This window comes from Syzygium oleosum, unplaced genomic scaffold (assembly GCF_021117445.2).
Source record: "Syzygium oleosum isolate NSW1041296 unplaced genomic scaffold, Sole_v2.1 Sole_v2.14, whole genome shotgun sequence".
In the NCBI taxonomy this organism is placed as follows: Eukaryota; Viridiplantae; Streptophyta; class Magnoliopsida; order Myrtales; family Myrtaceae; genus Syzygium; species Syzygium oleosum.
This window is the reverse complement of record NW_026607498.1, coordinates 1753184-1774818: the sequence shown is the minus strand read 5'-3', so window position 1 is coordinate 1774818 and position 21635 is coordinate 1753184. Positions and strand designations below refer to the sequence as shown.

General features: G+C 40.9%; 2 protein-coding genes across 7 annotated transcripts; both read left to right on the top strand.

Annotated features, from left to right (window-relative positions):
• The first annotated feature begins 1100 nt into the window (after positions 1-1100).
• Positions 1101-15503, top strand: LOC130134393 (3-hydroxyisobutyryl-CoA hydrolase 1-like). 6 transcript variants are annotated; one of them, XM_056317572.1, is made up of 14 exons: positions 1101-1279; positions 1610-1690; positions 2244-2312; positions 3162-3225; positions 3537-3616; positions 3746-3829; positions 5162-5246; positions 11708-11793; positions 12969-13090; positions 13519-13579; positions 13730-13828; positions 14528-14593; positions 14710-14751; positions 14854-15503. In XM_056317572.1, the coding sequence occupies exons 1-14, from the start codon at positions 1241-1243 to the stop codon at positions 14989-14991; spliced, it is 1116 nt and encodes a 371-aa protein (XP_056173547.1). In that variant the 5' UTR covers positions 1101-1240; the 3' UTR covers positions 14992-15503. The 6 variants fall into 6 exon arrangements, with proteins under 6 accessions (XP_056173547.1, XP_056173551.1, XP_056173550.1 ...); XM_030621154.2 differs by having other exon boundaries at positions 1103-1279; positions 14528-14629; XM_056317576.1 differs by lacking the exon at positions 13730-13828.
• Positions 15504-18759: 3256 nt separating this feature from the next.
• Positions 18760-20636, top strand: LOC115694029 (protein AGENET DOMAIN (AGD)-CONTAINING P1-like). The gene is made up of 2 exons (XM_030621133.2): positions 18760-19359; positions 20019-20636. The coding sequence occupies exons 1-2, from the start codon at positions 18814-18816 to the stop codon at positions 20490-20492; spliced, it is 1020 nt and encodes a 339-aa protein (XP_030476993.2). The 5' UTR covers positions 18760-18813; the 3' UTR covers positions 20493-20636.
• The last annotated feature ends 999 nt before the right edge of the window (positions 20637-21635 follow it).

Here is a 21635-nt window from a genome sequence, read left to right as displayed (position 1 = left end):
TTCCCCGGTTGCTCATGTCGTGTTGTACTAGGAGTCAGCAACGGGAACTGCCCGAACTGGGAACCGCTCAAACCGGACCAAAGGTCACTTATCTGGTTCTCGGTTTCAAGGTGGGAACTAGACCGGTTACATTTTTTTTATATTTTATAATTTCTTAAAGAATAATATCAAGTAAACTCTAACCTGAGTAATCTTTATTCTTCCTCTCTCTCATCTCACCGTGTCGTCCACGGTGTTAAGCTTTGCAATTATTAGCATTTGCTTTTTGCATAGCAGTGCTTCTCTAATCTAGATTTCTTTTGCTTCGTATTGTACTTTTGTTTGAGAAAAGAAAGTTATAGTCACTAATTTCATTAAACGAACTGTCCGGCTCCCTGGAAATCAGTCCTCCCGATCCGATTCCCGATTTCTAGGGTGGGATCGGTATCGGACCGGGAACCCCAAACTAATAGGGTGAGTCAAGCAGGGTGCAATAGTTTGGAAGTGTCTTTGATTGGAAACAGAAATCCATTTGCATTCATCACTAATTTTTCTGGTTTCCTTTTCTCTTGAAAGTGTAAGCAGGCTTTGAACACATGTTGAGGGTTTAACCCATGGGGTTGGTCAATTTAGATGGTGATATGCTAAACAAAGTATTATCTCAATTCTCAAACAAGTCTTGAATTGCGTGAATCACTCTCTCGTTGGAGCGACCCGTATGTGTCATTTTAATAGCAAGCATCTTAAAAGCGTGATGCATATTAAACTTTGAACTTGTCTCTACCGTAAAAATATGCACTTTAACATCGACTTTTGTCTCCACCTTGGGTGATGCTAAAAATATACGATTAAATATGATCGAATTTATTTCTATCAATAAGGCCGATAAAAATAGGGGGAGCGAGCTTAAATCGGATGTATATAAAAATATAAATCTATGTTACGGTTAATAAACCCGACGAATTAATGCTCCATTTGTATAGAGAAAAATGGATATTTTGAAAGAAAAAAAATTATCGCTCATTTTACTTATAAAAATAAATGAAAAATACTTTTCATTTATTAATTGTTTTAGGATAATATATTTTTTAAAATTATTGAATTTGTGCGAAACAAACGGTTTGTTTGTGCGCCCCACGGCATCGGACCGTTCGGTAGTTAAGATGGGCGTGATCGAGTCGTCGGCCGCCGCCGCTGAGGAGACGGAGCAGAGGAGGAGGAGGCACTCCGCCGCCGCGCTCGACCGACAAGCACGAGTTCCATGGCTTCCTTCTCCTCCGGCAGTGGCCAGGAAGATGAGGTACCACCGAGCTCCATTACTTTAGCAGAAGAATGCGACTATGCCATGCTGCTGAGTTTTGACTGTCCTTGCTGCTTTGAATTGCGGGTGGGTTTCAATCTTGGGGACACGATCATGGTCCAAATAATGTTGGGTGTCTGATAAAATCTGGTTTTAGCTTGGAATTGCTGAGGGGTGAAGCTTGGGGGTGTTGTTCTGCTGATTGGGGCACTGCCGTTTTGTGCTCTAGAGCGTCGGAATACCATTCTCTGGATGATTATAGCAACTGGGTATTCTAGTCCTTCAAGAACTTATGTTGGGGATTCGATTTACTTTGGCTTTCTTTTGTAGGTTTTGGTGGAGGAGAAGTCGTTTGTGAGAACACTGATACTAAACAGACCCAAGCAACTGAATTCTGCTTCACGTTATATGGTGTGTCTCTTATCTGGCTGCCGGATACTCTGTGCAGTTGTTGGGTCTTCCTTCACTCTTACTGCTTGGTTGGAGGTGTTGCATGGGGTTATTTTTTTGGGTTTTTATTCTTTCCCTAATCAAAAAGGAATGTGCACTTTTATGCAAACTTGGAAGCACGCATGACAAAAGGTCATAGGGAATGAAAGGACTATGAGATCAAGACCCAAATCAGGCAATGCCCAGATACATGTCAAGGATGTTGTAAATCCTGCATAAGTTATGTGAGTCTCTTTGAAGCAAGTTCAGCCTATATAGCTTCTTTTTCTTGCATCCGCCAAAATATTTCTGGGGAATTGTCATGCAGTAGTACCATTGTTTATTGTTCTATGCCTTTTTGTTTTTATTGTGATAGTCACCCTGTTGGCAGTTGGGTTCTGTTGTCATTTCAAATAATTTAAGTACATGTAGGTGACTTCTCTTTCTTGTGTCAAACCTCAATAGTTCACGTCGTTAATTAAGCTTTGTTTGCTAACGTGGCTATTGTATAACTGTTTGTTGCTTTTATTCGCAGATATCTCGGTTATTGGAACTTTTCCTTGTTTATGAGAAGGATTCTAACGTGAAGTTGGTAATCTTAAAGGTACATTGCTTCCTAGAAAGCATTTTTTATGACTGTTAAGAGCTGTTGAATTTGCACTAATAGAAACATGAGAATTATCAGCCTTCATAGTCTTTTGGGAGTTTGATAGATTTTTTTGGTTGCTAGAAGATTGGTATTTTGGTGAAATTTCTCTTGCTGGTGTACCCTTTAGGGTTGTGTGCTCATTTGTGTGTGTTTTAAAAAATGTATAGTCAGTTTATTAACATGCTTGAGCAGCAAGGTATATTATGTTTTGTAACTTTGTTACCTTCTTTGACTTTGTTGAAGACCTATTTTTTGGGTAACACATCATAAACATGGGGACTAGTGGTATGCAAAATGAAAAAAAAAAACATATAGATTTCTGGAGCTTTTTGGAGTTTGATGGCCTTTCCAATGTCTGGTTCTGAGTTGCAGGGGGTGGACTTTAGCTTCGACATTATTGTTGGCTGTTTAGAAATTGTGCATTGTTGTTTCTTTTGGAAAGGTCAACAACCTAAAGATGTCTGTCGTTGAAGTAATTCACGTTAGCTACAACGAAGTCTGTGATTGAAGTACTTCATGTCAGCTACAATGAAGAGTTCCATCTATTTATGCTACCCAGCCATACTTTTCTCATGTTTAACATCGCCTGTCAGATTGGTCTTGTTGGCATTCATTGTCATTGAGGAGACAATTGTTGGCTCATTTAGATTGTAAGACCTTAATAATAGCTTGACATTGTTAGATCTTGTGGCCATTAGCTACTGTTACAATTTCTCTTTTCATAATTTGTTTTCTCAATTTGGAAATCCTACATATTTTCTTAGCTCGGTGTTGACTGTTTTGTTGGTGTTCTTGTTTCTGTAGGGCAAGGGGAGAGCTTTTTGTGCCGGTGGTGATGTTGCAGCTCTTGTGCATGATATCAACAATGGTACATATCATTTTAGTTGTTTTATGTTTCATCTCATACTGACTGTGAATCAGAAATAGGGCCAAACTGTACTTATATCCCGCTATAAGTAGATGCACTTAAGCATCCAGTTCTCCCTTGTCTCAAGGTGAAGTTTCACTTGTCTATAACGTCAACCTTGTCAATCCATCCTTCGTTAACCTTTGAAAAAGATCATGCCGTCCATCAGTTTCAGACCAGGCTTGATCTCTGTTATATGCAATTTATATGGTGCTCATTCAGACTTGGAAAACGTATGTCGATGATAATTTTGGTTTTTATTAATGTGCTAGGAAATTGGAAGTCATGTGCAATTGTCTCTTGGAAAGTGTTTACTTTAAATTATCTGATGGCCACATACAGTAAACCTCAGGTAATCTGATATTGTCATGCGTATCTGTTTGGGAGTTCATAATAGCGACATCGATGTCGGTATATCTAGGGAATCTTCATTTGAACTTACATGTTCAGTCTTACTTTTCACATGCTGGTTTTAATGAAGGTTTCAATATTGAATGGCATTGTCATGGGAGGAGGGGCTGGTTGTTCCATACATGGTAGTTTACGCGTGGCAACAGAAAATTCGGTATTCCCTCCGTATGTTGGCTTACATTACTTTTTTATTTGTTAGAAAACCTTTTGTTATGGTCAAGATGGGATTGTTGTTGCTCAACCAAAAAAAAAAAAAGTTGGGATTGTTGTATTGTGGCAGTCAATGGTGAGTGGTAGCGCACAGGTTACTTCTCAGCTTGTCCAATTAGAGAGTGCATTCCTTGAAAAAAGAATCTCTTTGGCGTTAGGTGCTTTGCTGATGTCATTATGTCGCTTTCCGTTTCACTAGTTCTGGCTGATCTGCAGCTTAATTATTTACCAAAAATGCTGGTGCATTTCTTTTTATTAACTGACAGCTCCCATAGAATAGAACTTTTGTTCCTCGTTGTATATTCTGGTTGAGAAAAGATCATCATGATGTATTTTGAAATAATATGATCGTTTGCCCAATCATGGGGGGTTTGGTTTAGCAAATAAAAGAATTTAGGATTATTATCACTAGAAGTGAGGTGAATAAGATTCAGTGAAGCACGCAGAGTCGGAGACCGAAATAAATCAGTCATTCCTACTGTTGTCAGCATGTGTTTCAAGCAGGAGGATGATAGGAGGTACACATATATGGTAACAGCAGAAGAATATGAGAGTTTGGGTGCTCAAAAGAGTAATTACTGAACATGAAGGAAAATACATAGTTAAGTGGTTATCCTTACATTGTTCGGCACTCTTCAAGCATAGACCCTAATTTTATACCATGAATGATAAACTTTAGCGTCATTGAAGGTTAGGGGTTCTTGGGGAGAATGTACAATGGAGCATAGCTTGCCATTTTCTACTATTGGGCAACGTCTGGAATTTCATGAACATGCTTAGTCCATAAAGAGCACGTATCAGAATAGAGAATGTTTCCCTGGCTTTAAACAAGGATGATATACATATATAGGTGGGCAAGATTCCACAGAAGTCAATACAAGACTAGCATAAATTTACTGTGCATGCACTTATATGTACCGATATGTTATCTGAAACAGTGACTTGAAAGGATCCATTCAGTTGACTCCACTTAACGAGAATGAAATTTTCGCTTGCTTAATGGATAAGACACGGCATATGTCTATTGGCATTTCTTAAAACGCATAAAAGAGTTATTTTCCCAGTACCTTTTACCACTTTTTATGCAATTGGTTACATAACCTGGAGTATCTAACCAATACTGCAGATATGTGTTAATTTGAGTGCTTCATGTAAGCAAGCAATTGGTGGGTGCTATTGTGGTTGTTGATTGTCCAGCTTCTTGTTCCTTAAACATCATTCTTAGCAGGATTTCCAGCAGTTTTTTATCAGCATTGCTTGCTTAATCCCATTGCAGGTTTTTGCTATGCCTGAAACAGCTCTGGGTCTCTTTCCAGACACAGGTGCCTCATATTTCCTGTCAAGGCTCCCGGGACATTTTGGTAATGGCCAACAATAGACAATGGCCCTTTATTGTCATATCTGTTTTACCAATCAATATTCATTGAAGATTAAAAGTTTCTAACTTCTGGAAGTATGTTATAATCCTTATTAGTTAGAGGTGTGGTTGTTAACAGGAGCATTCTACTGCTAGTGCTAGTCTGTACTAAGGATGACTTGAAAAACCTAGGCAACAACCTGTTAATGATAAAAGAGTAACTTGTTTATTTCAGAGATAACAAAGAGTATTTATAGGCTTAGGATTAAGCCTAATACATTTACACAAATATCCCCGACTTGCTAATACTCTAAAGTAATAAACCCAACACTCCCCCTCAAGTTGGAGCGTACATATCAAAAAGTCCTAACTTATGACAAATATATGAAACTCGTCCACGTCGAAGAGGCTTTGTGAAAATGTCTGCTAGTTGCTCTTCAGAACGTGTGTGTACCAACCATATGTCTTCGCAGTTCACCTATTCTCGAACAAAATGACAATCCACCTCTATATGCTTCGTTCGCTCATGAAACACTGGATTGCTAGCAATATGAATAGCAGATTGATTATCACAGCACAGAATAGATGATCCGGTCATAGGTAGTCCAATCTCAGCTAACAACATACGAACCCATTGAAGTTCACTGGTAATATTAGCCATAGCACGATACTCGGCCTCTGCACTAGATCGGGAAATGACAGACTGTTTCTTACTTTTCCACAACACAAGATTACTACCAAGAAATACACAGTATCCCGAAGTAGACCGGCGATCCATAGGGCAACCAGCCCAATCTGCATCAGAATATCCTGTCACCTCCAAAGATTCAGGGTTGGAATAACCAGCTATACGAAGATGACCTTGATTATGGAACACAAGTCCTTGACCTGGTGCTCTCTTCAAATATCGAACAATTTGTAAAGCAGCTTGCCAATGATTAGTACGAGGAGAGCTCATAAACTGACTCACCACACTAACAGCAAATGAAATATCCGGACGGGTAATGGTAAGATAATTTAACTTGCCTACTAACCGACGATACTTCTCTGGATCATGAAGAAGTTCTCCCTGTTCATTGTCAAGCCTCACTCCAGGATCCATAGGTGTGTCACCAGGTTTAGAATCATGTAAGCCAACCTCCTTAAGAATGTCAAGAGCATACTTTCGCTGGGAGAGAGCAATGCTACCATTGGCATAGGCAACTTCAATGCCAAGAAAATATCGCAGACGACCTAGGTCTTTAGTGTTAAACTCCTTTTGAAGAAACTGCTTAAGTCGTCGTATGCCTTCAACATCGCTGCCTGTGACAATGATATCATCAACATAAACAACAAGAATAACACATCCTTTTGAAGATGACATACTAAATACTGAGTGATCCACACTACACCGATGCATGCCAAAAGTAATAACCGCATCACTGAACCGGCCAAACCAAGCACGAGGAGATTGCTTAAGCCCATAAAGAGCTTTTCGCAATCGGCACACCTTCTCCCCCTGAGCAACAAACCCAGGTGGTTGCTCCATATATACTTCCTCGTGAAGATCACCATGAAGGAAGGCATTTTTTACATCAAGCTGATGAAGAGTCCACTGAGACCGAGCAGCCAAGGAAATAATGATACGAACAGAAGGAATTTTGGCTACCGGAGAAAAAGTTTCATCATAGTCAATACCATAAGTTTGAGTATAGCCCTTGGCCACAAGACGCGCCTTTAAGCGCTCAACTGTACCATCTGGATGGTGTTTGACAACAAAGACCCAGCGACAACCTACCAATTGTTTATGAGCCGGCAAGGGAACGAGCTCCCAAGTCTTATTATGATGTAAAGCAGCCATCTCCTCCTCCATAGCGCGAGCCCACCCTGGATGGGCCAAAGCCTCCTGGACACTACTAGGCACAGACACAGAAGCAAGAGATGACACAAAGGCAGACATCTGAGGGCTTAAGTTATGATAAGACACAAAATTAGAAAGAGAATACCGAGATCGAGTACGGTGTGCAATAGGAGAACTGTTAGGAGACAGTGGAAGAGGATCGGAAGCCCGGACCGAAGTTGGTGGTGGTGGTGGAATACTTGCTGGTGAAGATGTATTACCCCAAACAGAACGAGGACCACGTGTATAGACCTGAAGAGGGTTCGGTGCTGGTGAGCCTGGATCCGGTGGAGCAGCACCAGAAGTAACAAACGGTGGCTCCGGCTGAGATGTAGGTGCAGAGGGTGGCAGAAGGTCCAGGGTTAATGGTGCTTGAGGACGATCATCGCCAAAGAATGCTTTATCCTCAAAGAAAGTCACATCAGCAGAAACATACTCCCGACGACGAGTAGGATTATAACAAACATATCCCTTTTGAGTACGAGAGTAACCAACGAATATACATTTTTCAGCACGAGGTGATAATTTGTTTAATCCAAGAGACAAAGAATGAACAAAACAGACACATCCAAAGATACGAGGGCGAACAGACCATAAAGGACGATCAGGATGAAGAAGAGCATAAGGAATAGCTCATTTCAGCACGGAGGACGGAAGACGATTAATAAGATGACACGCTGTAAGTAGAGCATAGCTCCAGAATGATTTAGGTATATGAGTGTGAAGAAGAAGACAACGAGCAACGTCCAACAAATGACGGTTCTTACGTTCAGCAACTCCATTTTGTTGCGGAGTGTGAGCGCAAGAACTCTGATGTAAAATACCATGAGATTTGAGAAACGGAATAAAGGTAGATGAAGAAAAGTACTCACGAGCATTGTCAGTACGCAAACACTTAATAGAACAATCATACTGCGTACGTACTTCATTATAAAACTGGCGGAAAGAATGAAAAACTTCAGTACGATCTTTTATTAAATATAACCAAGTTGTACGAGTACAATCATCAATGAAAGTGACAAAATACCGAAAACCAAATGAAGACTCTCGACTAGGACCCCACACATCGGAGTGAATTAACTCGAATGGATGAGACGCACGACTCAAAATACGAGGAGAGAAAGACTCACGATGGTGTTTACCTAACTGACACGTTTCACAATTAAACTGAAGACCTGAACTAGACACGAAAGGAAACCGTCGGAGTACGTCTGCTGATGGATGACCAAGACGACAATGTAATCGATAAGGATCATCCACGGCTTTATTCTGAACTGTTGTAGCAGCAGCTATAATCTCAGGTTCCAGGATGTACAACCCACCAGCTTCACTCCCACCACCTATTCGGCGTCCAGTCTTCCGATCCTGAAGAACACACGAAGACGAAGAAAAGATAATATCGCAATCAAGATCACGAGTAATAGAACTGACTGACAATAGATTGTAAGGAAAGTGTGGAATATGGTAAACAAAAGGTAAGGAGACCGAGGAACTCAATGATACACAACCTGTACCAGTAACTTTGGATTGAGAACCATCTGCTAAGGTGACTGACATAGAAGGAACAGATGAGGTGGATGTGAGAAGACGAGGATCACCAGTCATATGATGAGTGGCACCCGAATCAATAACCCAAGAACGAGGAGGAGTTGTACTGGACAATAGACATGTAGGATCATTACGCTGTGCTAAAGTAGCAGTAGGACCAGAGACAGCACCACTCTCACTCTGTCGTGCTCTGACCAACTCATCATATTCTGCACGAGTCAACTGTATTGTACCCTGTCCAGAAGAAGATCCAAGGGAAGGAGCCCAAGGTTCAGTATCAATAGAAGCATGTAGACCCCGCAGTTCAGGATGGAGGTCATAACAATAATCAACAGTATGCCCAGAAAGCTGGCAATGAGTACAAAAACGGTTCGCTCGACCACCACCACGTGCTCCTCTAGAAGTATTACTACCACCACCACGAATGGCACCTCGGCCTTGAAAACCACGACCACGACCACGGTAAGAACTATCAGAATTCCATTGTCCACGGCCGTTAATACGACCACGAGTCCCTTGACCTCCACGAGCCACCATAGCACTACTATCTGAAATTACTGAAGTCTTGGAACTGGAAGTGTAACGAGCAGCTCGAGAATACACTTCTTCAATGGAAGGAAGAGTGCTCCGAGAGGTAATCTGTTGACGAAGAGCACTATGATCTGGACCAAGGCTACGAAGAAAGAGCACGGTTATCATGTCCGCTTCTCGTTGCTGCATCTGAGTAACTGTGGTAGCAGGTGGAAAATAAGACTTGAGGCGCTGATACAAAGATGCAAAACGAGCATAATGTTCTGCCAAACTAGCATCACCAATTTTGGCTTCAAATAAAGCCTCCCACATGTCACAAACTCGACTCATGTTATTCTGTCCAGAATACAGTAAAGCACACTTTGTCCATACCTCACGAGCTGTAGTGCAATCCATGAAAAGATGACGAATAGATTCAGCCATACTTCCCCATAAAAGTGTACGCAAAGTAGCATCTACGTACTTCCATTCATCTAGACTAGCTGAATCTGCAGGTGGTTCTTCTTCAAGCCATCTAGACTGGCGATTAGAATAAATAAAAGTCGAAAGAGCCATCGACCAAGAAGGGTAATTGGTACCGTCCAACTTGACCAAGGTATTGTGCAGATTAGTCATACTATAATATGAACCAAAAGGTACTGAACTCAAAGAAGCACTAGAGGAGCCCAACCCCGAAGTAATAGACGGTGAATTAGATGAACCAGTAGACATCCTCACAAACCACTAGTCACTGTAAACTTGACCCGCGTATGTAATAAATAACACACCCCACTTATTATATAACTTCTGCAAGTATCCGCAAATCTCAGTAACCCCACATGTCACTCCAACTACATAACACAAAATTCAGAGAACTGATGCTTCAAAACATCACATTCAGCCAAAAGAACCAGTACCACCAAATTCAATGCTCCATCTTCACAAACCACAATGAAAAACAGCAAATTCAACTCCACAAATCACTTCCACACAATCCTCGGCCTCAGAAACTCCCCTGATAACATCGATTTCTGGGTTTCAATACATCAAAACACATGAGAGATCTGAGACGAGTTATACCATGGTCAGACAACACTGATTTCTGAGCTAGATGAGTTCCAGTAGCCTTATTCTTGGATTCGCCGGAGCTGAGCGACCCTGGATTGAGGTCGCCGGAGGTCGGCGACCACGGACGGAGGGTCGCCGGCCCTGGGCGACGCCGGACTGAGGTCGCCGGACCTAGATCTCGCCGGATCTGAGGTCGCTGGACCTAGATCTCGCCGGATCTAAGGTCGCCGGCCCTGGGCGACGCCGGACGGAGGGTCGTCGGCCTTGGGCGACGCCGGTCGGAGGTCGCCGGAGGGAGCTACAGTAGGTCGCCGGCGAGATCTACAGTGGTGGCGGCTAGGGTTTACTGTGAGAAGGGTTGGGTTTAGATTTTTAATTTAGGCTCTGATACCATGTTAATGATAAAAGAGTAACTTGTTTATTTCAGAGATAACAAAGAGTATTTATAAGCTTAGGATTAAGCCTAATACATTTACACAAATATCCCCAACTTGCTAATACTCTAAAGTAACAAACCCAACACAACCAAAACATTTGAGTTCTTGAATCACCATATCATAAGCTGGTGGGCTTCCATCTTATATTCTGCAGATGTAGCAGATTTGCTACCGTGTTGAGATGACAAACATTGCGATCGATGGAGGCAACAAATGATACAGAATAGTGATTATATGGCTAGTTGATGCTACTTAATGAAATGCAGGGTTGACATACTTCAGTGACCATCCATATTTTACACTTTGATTATAACCTGTATGGTGATGAGAAGAAAACAACATTCTTTCTGGTGTTTTGGGAAAAACCTTGATTTCAGTCCCTCTTTATAGAAGATGGATAATTTCCCACCTGGAAGATACACATTGATTCTTTTTCTCTTTTTTTCCATTTAAAGCTGAAAGATGAATCACACAAGTGGGACGGTGTTCAGATGTTTTGAGCTTCTGCTTCCACTCCATTTGTGGCTTTGGGATCGGGATGTTATAAATCATAAATTATACCGTTGATGGATTGACTTGAATTGTTAATAGCATTTAGAAATTGTACAATAGAACTTATTGAAGAGATCCCCGTTGTTGATTTTGATAGATTTGGATCTAAGATTCTATGTTATTGAATATAGTTTTGAGAAGAGAGAAGAATCTAATATGCACATCTTTAATCTGATATTTTTTGTCGATTACGCTGATCTTTTATCCTTTTATCAAAATAATAGATTCACCTGGTTTGCAACTGAATCTGATCTTGACATGCAAGAAGCATTTTTCCTGCGGACTAAATTTCAGCTCATATATCTTGCAATAATAAAGATAAATGTCTCGCACTAGATTTCAGCTCATACATTCTCGTACTTTCTTGGGGAAGTTACATGTATTCATGTTATGGGTATTCTGTTGCACTTGTTACCCCATTGTCTTGTCTAAATATTAAACTCTACCATGCTTCTTTGTTATCTGTGCCAGGGGAGTATCTTGGTCTTACTGGTGCTAGAGTGGATGGAGCCGAGATGCTTGCATGTGGCCTTGCAACTCACTTTGTTCCCTCAGCGGTATCCATCTGCTTTTACTTCAGTTCTGTGATTATTGCTTGATGGATGTACAAGCTACAGGGGGAGAAAAGGAAAAAGACGAACCTTGGAAGACCAATAGAACCTTTACAAGAAGCGGTTATTAGGGAAAGCATCTATCTTGCCTTGCCCTTTGATTCATTTAATTACTCAGAGCTAGGGAAATGTCAGATTGCTTACCGGAAGAGTGTTATAGAAAAGGTGGAATAAAAGTAGAAAGAAAGCTTTCATCACTACATGAGCTTGAACTTGACATCACTCCATATAATAATGTTTTATGGGAAATGGCAAGGTTGGAGATAGAGATCAAGAGAAGAATCAATTTGGACCACTGCAGATTGTCTTGGGGAGTGCAAAATGGATAGCTTATGGTTGATCTCTCATACAAGCATAAATATTTATTGACTGATGGACTCACAGAATAGTTTTCAACTATGCTTATAGAAGGGGACATACATTACTTTTGTTTCTTTAGGTGAGGTGTTTATGAAGCTTGTCATATAGATGGAATGAGATGTGCTGAAAGATGGATTATTTCTTCATATTGTTTTACAACAACAAAATGAATTCCTTTGCTTTCAAGTCCTTTATTTTTTCCCTCAGAGAAAGGGGAGGGGATTGAGATGCGGTGGTTCTCTGTTTAATGGTGAGGTGCACTTGGAGTCTTGGTCTTTAATGTTGGCTGGAAATACAGGACCACATTGATACCGATAGCTATAGTGACATAGAATATCAGTGAATATTGCTTGATAAAAGATTAGATGTGGTAATTAGACAGTGTAGCTGAGAGAACTGCTTGCTTGGTGGATGTGTCCAAACGAAAGAGTTAGGAGTGAATGCACATTCAAGAAAGCTTCAAGTATATACCTGTTAGCGGTAAGACCAGGGAAATTCAACCTAAGATGGTTTAGACCTGTCGAACGATGGCCTGCTCATGTTTCTTAGATGAAATATGTAAGAAGGAATGCTCATGGAAATTAACCTCAGATAGAAGTGAAAACGCTTTGTCATATTGTTGTTGCTAATTTGGGAATGCTAAGCCAATGCTAAATTTATGAGAGTGACTTGTGTTTCTTGTGCGGACAACAGATGTTCATCTTCGCTCTCATTTCCTAAGGTTATCTAATTTCTCTTTGTATATTCTTGACATTGTTCAGAAATTGCCATCCCTAGAAGCAGCTCTACACACAGTAGATTCTAGTGATAAAGCCATAATTTCAGCAGTCATTGGTCAATACTCTGAGCTGCCTATGTTGAAAGAGCAAAGTGCATATCGTCGGTTAGTTTTGACCTACCATTTCCTCTATTTTCTTGTTGAGTTCTCTGTGTAGTTTTGTCTAGCAGTCCACGCGCAAATGTTCTTATCCTAGAAAATACCAAGAAACCTCCAAAACTTTCTTATTTGGAAAGATGATGAATTGGTTATATAGAAAACAAAACAACATGAAAGAAAGAAAGAAAATCAAGTGAAAAAATTGCATTTTTTCTGAACCAAGGATGTGTCAACATAGCAGGACTTTATACCCTATTTTATCTACTGATAACATGTGTGTAGACTTCCACCTATTTTACACACATGTTACCAGTAGATAAAATAGGGTATAAAGTCCTGCAATGTTGACAGCTCGAGTGGCTAGCGGTAAATCCGGCTGACTCACTCTCTCAATCAACGTCATATTTATCATTTCTAAGTTCTGTTTTTGACAGGTCGGATGTCATCAATAGGTGCTTCTCGCGAAGAACAGTGGAAGACATTCTATCTGCTCTTGTAAGCTGTTGGTGATTTTGTACTCCATTTGGAGTCCTTATTGTATTCATGAGAAGGGGCCTCTGCATGTGTACATGCATGGGGTAATTAGTCAGTGATGATCTGTGCACATTATTTTGATTCAACATTTCCTCGATCTCCCTTTTGCAGGAGCGAGAAGCCACGAATAAGGTAGATGATTGGATCCATGCCTCACTTCAGTCACTGAAGAAAGCATCACCAACAAGCCTTAAAATTTCTCTTAGATCGGTGAGGTTGCTGAATCTTTTGATGAAATATCAGCAGTGCATTTTTTGACACAACTGATAATTTATAGATTATGTGAATTGTAAATATGTTCGAATAATTTCCATCTAAGATGTGCCAACCAACTTCTTGTTGGAATGTCAGCTAAAGGGAACGGCATCATTATTCTACTGGAAAACCGAGATTTGCTTTTCTTCTCTTTATGCCTCAGATCACCTACTGGGATAGATATCATGACAACTGTGTGCTTGATTTAAATTTAGAGGTGCAGGCATATGACTATAACGACACTTGTGCATTAGTGTCTCTGACCTGGATAATGGCCACCAGTATTGATTAAAACGTAGAGAAGTCATTTACAAATTCACTTAAAGACCTGTGATAGCATGGATGAACAAAGTTATAGCAAATATTTATAGTAGGGCTGAGAAGTAAGGTCAGTGTGCAGTATCTGCTCACTGACAACTTGAGTCAGTGTGCAATTGTAGAATTCCATTTGCTATCGTTTTATAAAGGTCTAAGTGCCTTGATTATGTACAATCACGTAATTTGTTCTAAAAGAGCATTTAATTGCTAATGTTAATTAAGTTGCACAGTTCCCTTCATTGATAGTAGAGATGAGTGGGAATTTAGCTTAGACAAGTGACCTGTTTAAAAATTGTGAAATGGTCAAACTTCTAAGAATTGGTCCGGCAATTGCAGATAAGAGAAGGTCGACTACAAGGAATTGGCCAGTGCCTTGTACGAGAATACAGAATGGTTTGCCATGTAATGCAAGGCGAAGTCAGCAAGGACTTTGTTGAGGTTCTGTGATTAATTAGATGATTGTTGTATAGTTTCATTTGAATTTAGGTGATAAAGTGACACTTGTCCGTGTAATGCAGGGTTGCAGAGCCTTACTCTTGGACAAGGATAAGAATCCAAAGGTTTAGCATGCGTCCTTTTTCCATTTTCCGGTATTGTGTCAATTCTCCTAATTTCCTTGTCATGAGTTTCTTTACTATGATTTTCATCCTTCTCATTTGTAGTGGGAGCCTCCTAGATTGGAGCTTGTCAGTGAAAAGATGGTAGACAAGTATTTCTCGAAGGTGGATGATGAAGACTGGGAGGATCTAAAGCTTCCTGCCAGATCAAATTTGCCTGCATCTGCTATCGCAAAGCTGTAATTCTCGGTATGGCAGATATTTTCGCTATCAATAAATTAGGTGGTGCAATAAGGACTAAGCCGCACTATGCAAGATAGAAATCAAGATAAGTCCTTGTGGGTTATGGAAAAGGCTATCACTCCAATGAACTTTAGACACATAATGATATGAGGTCAATGGTCGGAGATGGACACGTGAAATCTTGACGATAGTTGGGTTGTACATCTAATAGAGCAATTGCTCTCATCAATGAGTGAATGTCTCCCTGAAACAAGTGGAAGTCCTAGCTACTTGACAGAAAGAGAACCACATAATGAAACCACATAGTCAGCAAATTAGATGTAGAGGATCAGATATGCCTGAACAGATTGTTTCTTCTAACCAAATTGGATGTAAAACATCGGGTATGCCTGCACAGATTGGTCCTTCTACTTTTGAGTCTTAGTAGAGATTATGCATACTGCGTGCTTCGCAGATACATGCTTCTGCGCGAGTTTGTAGTAATTTATAAATGAATTCGATTGACTTTCTTACCGTCCGTTGGCCGATAGAAGTCCTCTTTCATATTAGGATAAGTAACCATCTAAGACGACGCCATCGCGTTCTCAGCTAGCTTGATCATCGTTTGAGATGAATGTTTTGATGAGGGCCACATCACTTTGGACTTACCATTGCTGTAAAAAGATGCAATTTAGCATCAGCTTTAACTCTACTTAGGGCAAATCATATCTTCGCAAAGCCCATTTCCCAATAGAGACCCGGTTATTTGCTTTTCTGTTTGTTCACGTGTGGGGGTAAAAGCAATGAGATCCGTAAACTATGGCAAATTAATCAATTTGATCCATCAACTTTCTTTTTCTTGGACAATTAGGTCCTTCAATTACATACCCTTTCTTTCTTTCAAGTCAGTCCTATCAAAATCATGACGAGATCGATAAGTAGCGATAGTTCAGGGATCAATAACACCAACGGAATTAGATTCCGGTCACCCCCTCCTATGTCAAATTTCCTTAATCCCTTCATTTGTTACTAGGCTCAAGTCCGGTGGTCCATGATTTGCATTTTCTGGGCTTGGTCTGCTGGAATTTAGATCAAAATTTGGCCTATGAGCAAAGCCTGCATCTTCTTCAATTTCTGTTCAGATTCTCATATGGGTTGAAGTTGCACGTCCAACATTGCACAGCATCACGTTTTACTCTTTGGTCCAATTGATTTTGATGATGTATCGTTGCTCGGTTTACTCCGGTGATCATATTAACTTAATAATGATCTATTAAATTGTTAGTTATTACATCGATTAATGAAGTATCTTATTTCTCATTAAGAGCATATCATATTATGAGGTGAAAAATGTCGCTAGTAGTTGCGTGGGAGAAAAGTCTAAATTGATCGGTATGTAGGATGTGTTTTCAATGGCTCACAAACTGGACATCAACATCTAATATCTTGTGAAGATCTTTGAATCGTACAAGAAGAAATGTGTAACAAAAGCAAAACAAAAGAATGCAATTTTGACAAAAAAATTTAAAATAATTGGCTCCCTGTCCTCTTCAATTCTCGCCCAAAGAGCTTCACAGTATATCGTTCTTCACCTCGTTATGAACCTCACAATCCTCGGGAAAGAAAGATAAGGAAACGTGCTCTCAGATCACGCACCATCCCATAATCGATTAACATCCTTATGTCACAAGTCGAAAGCTTCCTGGCCGAGAACAACCTACATGGGTATGGGAGAAATTGGGTGATGATGACACTTACCTCTAACCATAGGCGAGTCCATCAGTGTAGGAGCAACCCGAGTCCAATGCAAAGCCGACATTACAGCCCACCCGGAGTCCACTAGAACCGCCTTGGATCCGGTCTTAGCAGGAACCAGGCCACACCTATGTCGGGGAATGTCGAGAAGTACCTCTTGACAAGTTACCAGGGCATGTGTAAAGAGGAGAATCGTGATGCAAGTGAAATATAACGGGACCAAGTGTGATGCTTCTTATCCGCAAAAACAAGATATTATGTGTTCAACAGTACTTATATTCTTAAGCGAAAAACTCTGCTTTTTTGGAGAAATAGTCGATCTTTTTTCCAAAATAAATCTCTTTCGAAGCTATTTTCCAAACCAGACTTCTCTAATTTTCTCTTTTTGAAGTAGGAGGTCAAGCTACCTAAAGAAAAGAAAGTTCTGTATAAAATTGGATACATGCTTTTCCCTCTTTTTTTTCGATTTTCAATCTCATTGTAATCTTTCAAATAAGTGGATTGACAACTTTATAGATTTATTAGACAGTTGATAAACCTAATTGATTGAGAGGAGTCGAGTTCGTACATAAGACAGGGTTGGATTGAACATTATTTCCAACGCATCAAACTGTTTGGGAGGGGAAAAGGGCATGATTCACCAGAATGTGAGAGTGCTTGTCATTCTCTAATCTTTACACCCTCAGTGCATTTTTGAACACCAGGGACGGGTTCGTTGGCAAGACCGTCTTCCCCAACGATCAAACTCCTGTCGGAGAAGCTAGGGTTTTTTGCCGATCTCGCCAGAGACCGAGCTCTTCGCCTAGATGCATCTCCTTTGATCTGATTGAACTCATCGAGCCCGGTCCAGACACGGCCGGGAGTACTCCTACTTGTGCTGGCTACTTTCGTGGTCGGGGTTTGGACATAGAGGCAACCTTATGAGACCTTCTTGCAAATGGACATGGCAAGTTCCTGGCATGGACGTTGTAAGGTACTCTATTATTTTTAAGGCAATCTCTGTGGGTTAGCACGTTTGTTATCATATCAAAAGGGTTTGAATGTTACTTTACTACTACACCCTTTAACGAAAAATGAAAGAAAGAAAGAAAGAAAACGCCAGAAAAATATTTGGGTAAACCCTAGAGATTATGGCAATTAGATTATCATGTTAAATGTTGGTATAGTAAATTTGATTAATCAATTAGAAAAGGATTTTTTGACATTTTATGCTATCTAAAAAGACATGACTATCTCGATTTTTTTTTACTTTTTTTTCCAAAATGGATAAATTTAGAAGGGTAATTCCCAAAATAGATCTCTGTCAAAATTATTTCCTAAATTATTGCCACATCATGCCTGAAAGCTGCCTGGTCATCATCCTCCTCTACTTTACCTCCCTCCTACAATCATTAGAATAATTTTCAACACTATACACAACCCCTATTCTTTTAGAATTAACCTATCATGAAAAAGCTCAAATTGCAAACGAACTTGCACTCACACAACCCCTAATTTTGTACTCACTGATCGCTCCCTCTACATGTTTAATCTTGTAGGATTAAGTTAAAACCTAAAAATTTCATTAAAATCATATTATATATTTATTAGGGAAAATTATACGAATGGTTCATGAACTTCGACTTAATATGCAATGTGGTCCCTAAACTTTCAATTTGTTCAATATGATCCCTGAACTTTAGTCAAATGTGTAGTGTGGTTCCTGAACTTTTGGTACATATTCAATTTAGTCCATGAACTTTAGGACAATATTGAACATTTTCATATAGTTCAGGGACTAAATTGAACATGTGCCAAAAGTCCAGGGATCACACTGTACATTTGACTAAAGTTCAGGGATTATATTGAACAAATTAAAAGTTCGGAAATCAAATTGTACATTAAACTAAAGTTCATAACAATACGCGTCGTTACACCTGTTTATTAACGTGTGTAAAAGCTTCACGGATGAAATGTGAAATCGTTTCCTTTTTAAGATCAAGTTTCCTTATTAATAATACCATAAAAAAAATACCATTCTTGGCATCGCAGTACCAAACCCTACGTCACTCTCTCTCTCTCTCTCTCTTTCTACGTTGCTTTCATGGTATGTATGAGCGGGACGTGAAGCGTCGCTCCTCCCGGGAGATCATGGCGCATCCACGCTTCCGCCCCGGAGCGGAGGTGGAGATCACGAGCCCCATCCACCGCCTCCGGGGGACCCTCTTCCCCGGACGGGTCGTCGCCCCGTCGTCCCGCAACCCCCACGCCTTCCTGGTCGAGTACAAAACCCTAGTCGCCCAGAGCAGCGGCGGCGGCGGCGGCGGCGACGCCGGTGGCCGCCGCCCCTCCTCCAGGCCCTACCGCGAGGAGGTCTCCGTCGGCCTCCTGAGGCCGAGCCCGCCGCCCGCCGGAACCGGCCGCCGGTGCCTCCGCCTCGGCGACGTCGTGGACGCGTTCTTGAACGGGGGTTGGTGGGAGGGCGTGATCACCAAGGAACTGAAGAGCGCGCGGTACATGGTGTACTTCCGGTGCGTGAAGCAGGAGTACCGGTTCGACGCGGCGGAGCTGCGGCTCCACCGCGAGTGGGTCAACGGGAATTGGGTCCCGCCGTTCGAAGCCGAGGGGGAAGATGGTGATGGCGACGACGATGAGGTAGGTTGTCGGTTAGGTTTTCTAGTTCGGTTTCAATTTACGTTTCTTGAAAGCCTCGCTACTGGGAGTGAATTCTTTGTCTAGTCGTGATTAGCGTATGAAGATTTGAGATGATAATCTCGGTAAATTCTTGCCAGAATTCGAATGAATTGGAATGCTTTTTCTCCCTTATTTCCTAAAGCCCCTTACTTTGTTAGCTTTGCTGTGGTTTCTTATGGTCCCTGAAAGTTCTGATTGATTTCAAAGTATTTATATATTAGTGACTGTGAAGGCCTAATTCAATATACTATTTAGGCTTTCTCATTCCTTTGTGTAATTCGAATGCCTTGTGACACTGTTATGTCAATTGAAAGGTAGTGGCGAGTGGCGAGTGGCGATCCTTTTGTTCGGTGAAGTGCAGACATACAATCCACTTGAGATTAGTGGATCCTCAATTTATTGAGAGAGGAAGAATAGGTATTAGCAAAGAATGCCTACGTCGACGCAATGGCGATGTTTTCCCATTCTCGTAGTTGATTGTATATAAGATGCAATTTCGTAGACTTTATGCTGTAGATGATAGGTAACATGCTTTGCAATCTGTGTATGGTCTTGTTTGCACGGAAATGACGAAGTCTCCAAGAACTTCACATGCTTATCTCAGTTATTGGATATTGCAGGAAGTGACCTCGACAATGGAAGAGAAATCTGGCGACTTCTGCCGAACAGCGAAGGGAGTGTTCACCAAGGGAATGCTGGTCGAGGTGAGAAGTGACGAAGATGGACTCCAAGGTGCTTGGTTCGCAGCCACTATAATCAACAAGGCAGCGAGAAATCAGTTCCTTATCGAGTACCAAACCCTCAGAGCGGAGGATAATAATTCGGAGTACTTGAGGGAGCAGGTCGCCACGAGTCACCTGAGGCCGTACCCGCCGGAGACCTTCGTGGTCGACCCTTACGAACGGAAGGCAAGAGTCAATGCCTTGTACAATGAAGGGTGGTGGGAGGGCATCGTTGAGAGGGTTCTCGACGGGATGCGGTATCGGGTTTATTTTGAGGGCACTGAAGATAGGATGGAGTTTCACCACTCGGAGCTTCGTCCTCATCAGGATTGGATCGATGGAAAGTGGGTGATGCCTTCTCGATTCTCGTAGGACCAGTTTGTGTCGTTGCATATAATGTACTTGGTCTTCAAACTCCTAATGTGTTAAGGCTATGCTCTTGCTCTTGGGATCTTGAGCTGAGGTGTAGATAAATGCTGTGAAGAAGGTTTTGGAGCACGTCCTCTTTTTTTGGTTTCTTTACTGCAGTGCAATTTGATGAGGCTATCATGGCCACGATTCGACTGAAGATTAATGCTTGCATTGCAGGTAGGTATATCGTTACTGCTATATATGCATCAGTCTTACTGGCCACACTCCTGCACATCAAAGCTATATTCAGTCTCATTCGCATTCTTTGCGCTTTTGGCAGATACAGTCACTTTAAATGCTTAGATAGGAGAAAATGTGTATGCCGCTTGTGAAAGTCATGGTCTGGGATTTAAGAGACTACCGACCGTATGCAGTTCTTGAAATTTCTCGGTACTTAGGAAAATAGTAAGTGTCTTACAAAATGAAGAGGAGGAGCTCTTGATCATATTCTTCGGGTCATGCGTGAAACATTTTAATAGAGAGTTATGATTTTCAGAAGGCGTGATTGAGCATTACACTATTACGGCCTGCAACTGTGTTGCTGCTACTGTATAGGATGGTGAGTAACCTGCTCTATCATCGGGTGTCTGATGCACTGTAACATGTAAATGCACTGAACAAGATCCACTGAAACAGCACCTGTTGATCGGTTCAAATGTTGTTTTAGCACGATTTGCTGATACTGCTCGACTTTTTAAATATTTCCATTACTAGCATGTTTGATGCTACTGATGTTGACTTATATATTGTGGAATTGTTTCATAAAGTGTTTTAGAGACCAATTAAGTAAAGAAAACTATGATAATGAGATTATGTGAATCAAGGGTTGATAGTGATTTTAATCCGCCTTAATCATTCACGGGAATATGGTTAGTGGAAAGACTAATTAGCAGGTAATCTGTAGTGAAATGGAGTTTACATGTATTTCTTTTTTCCTAAGGTCAATTACAATATGTAAACTTACACTATTGCGATTTGTAAAAGTTCTTAATTTTTTCCACTTTATAAGATTGACAAGTGATGGAAACATTACAAGAGAGAAATACCCGATTAAAAGAAGACGTGTGAATTCCTTTTCAGACCATTTGTTAGTATGATTTTGAA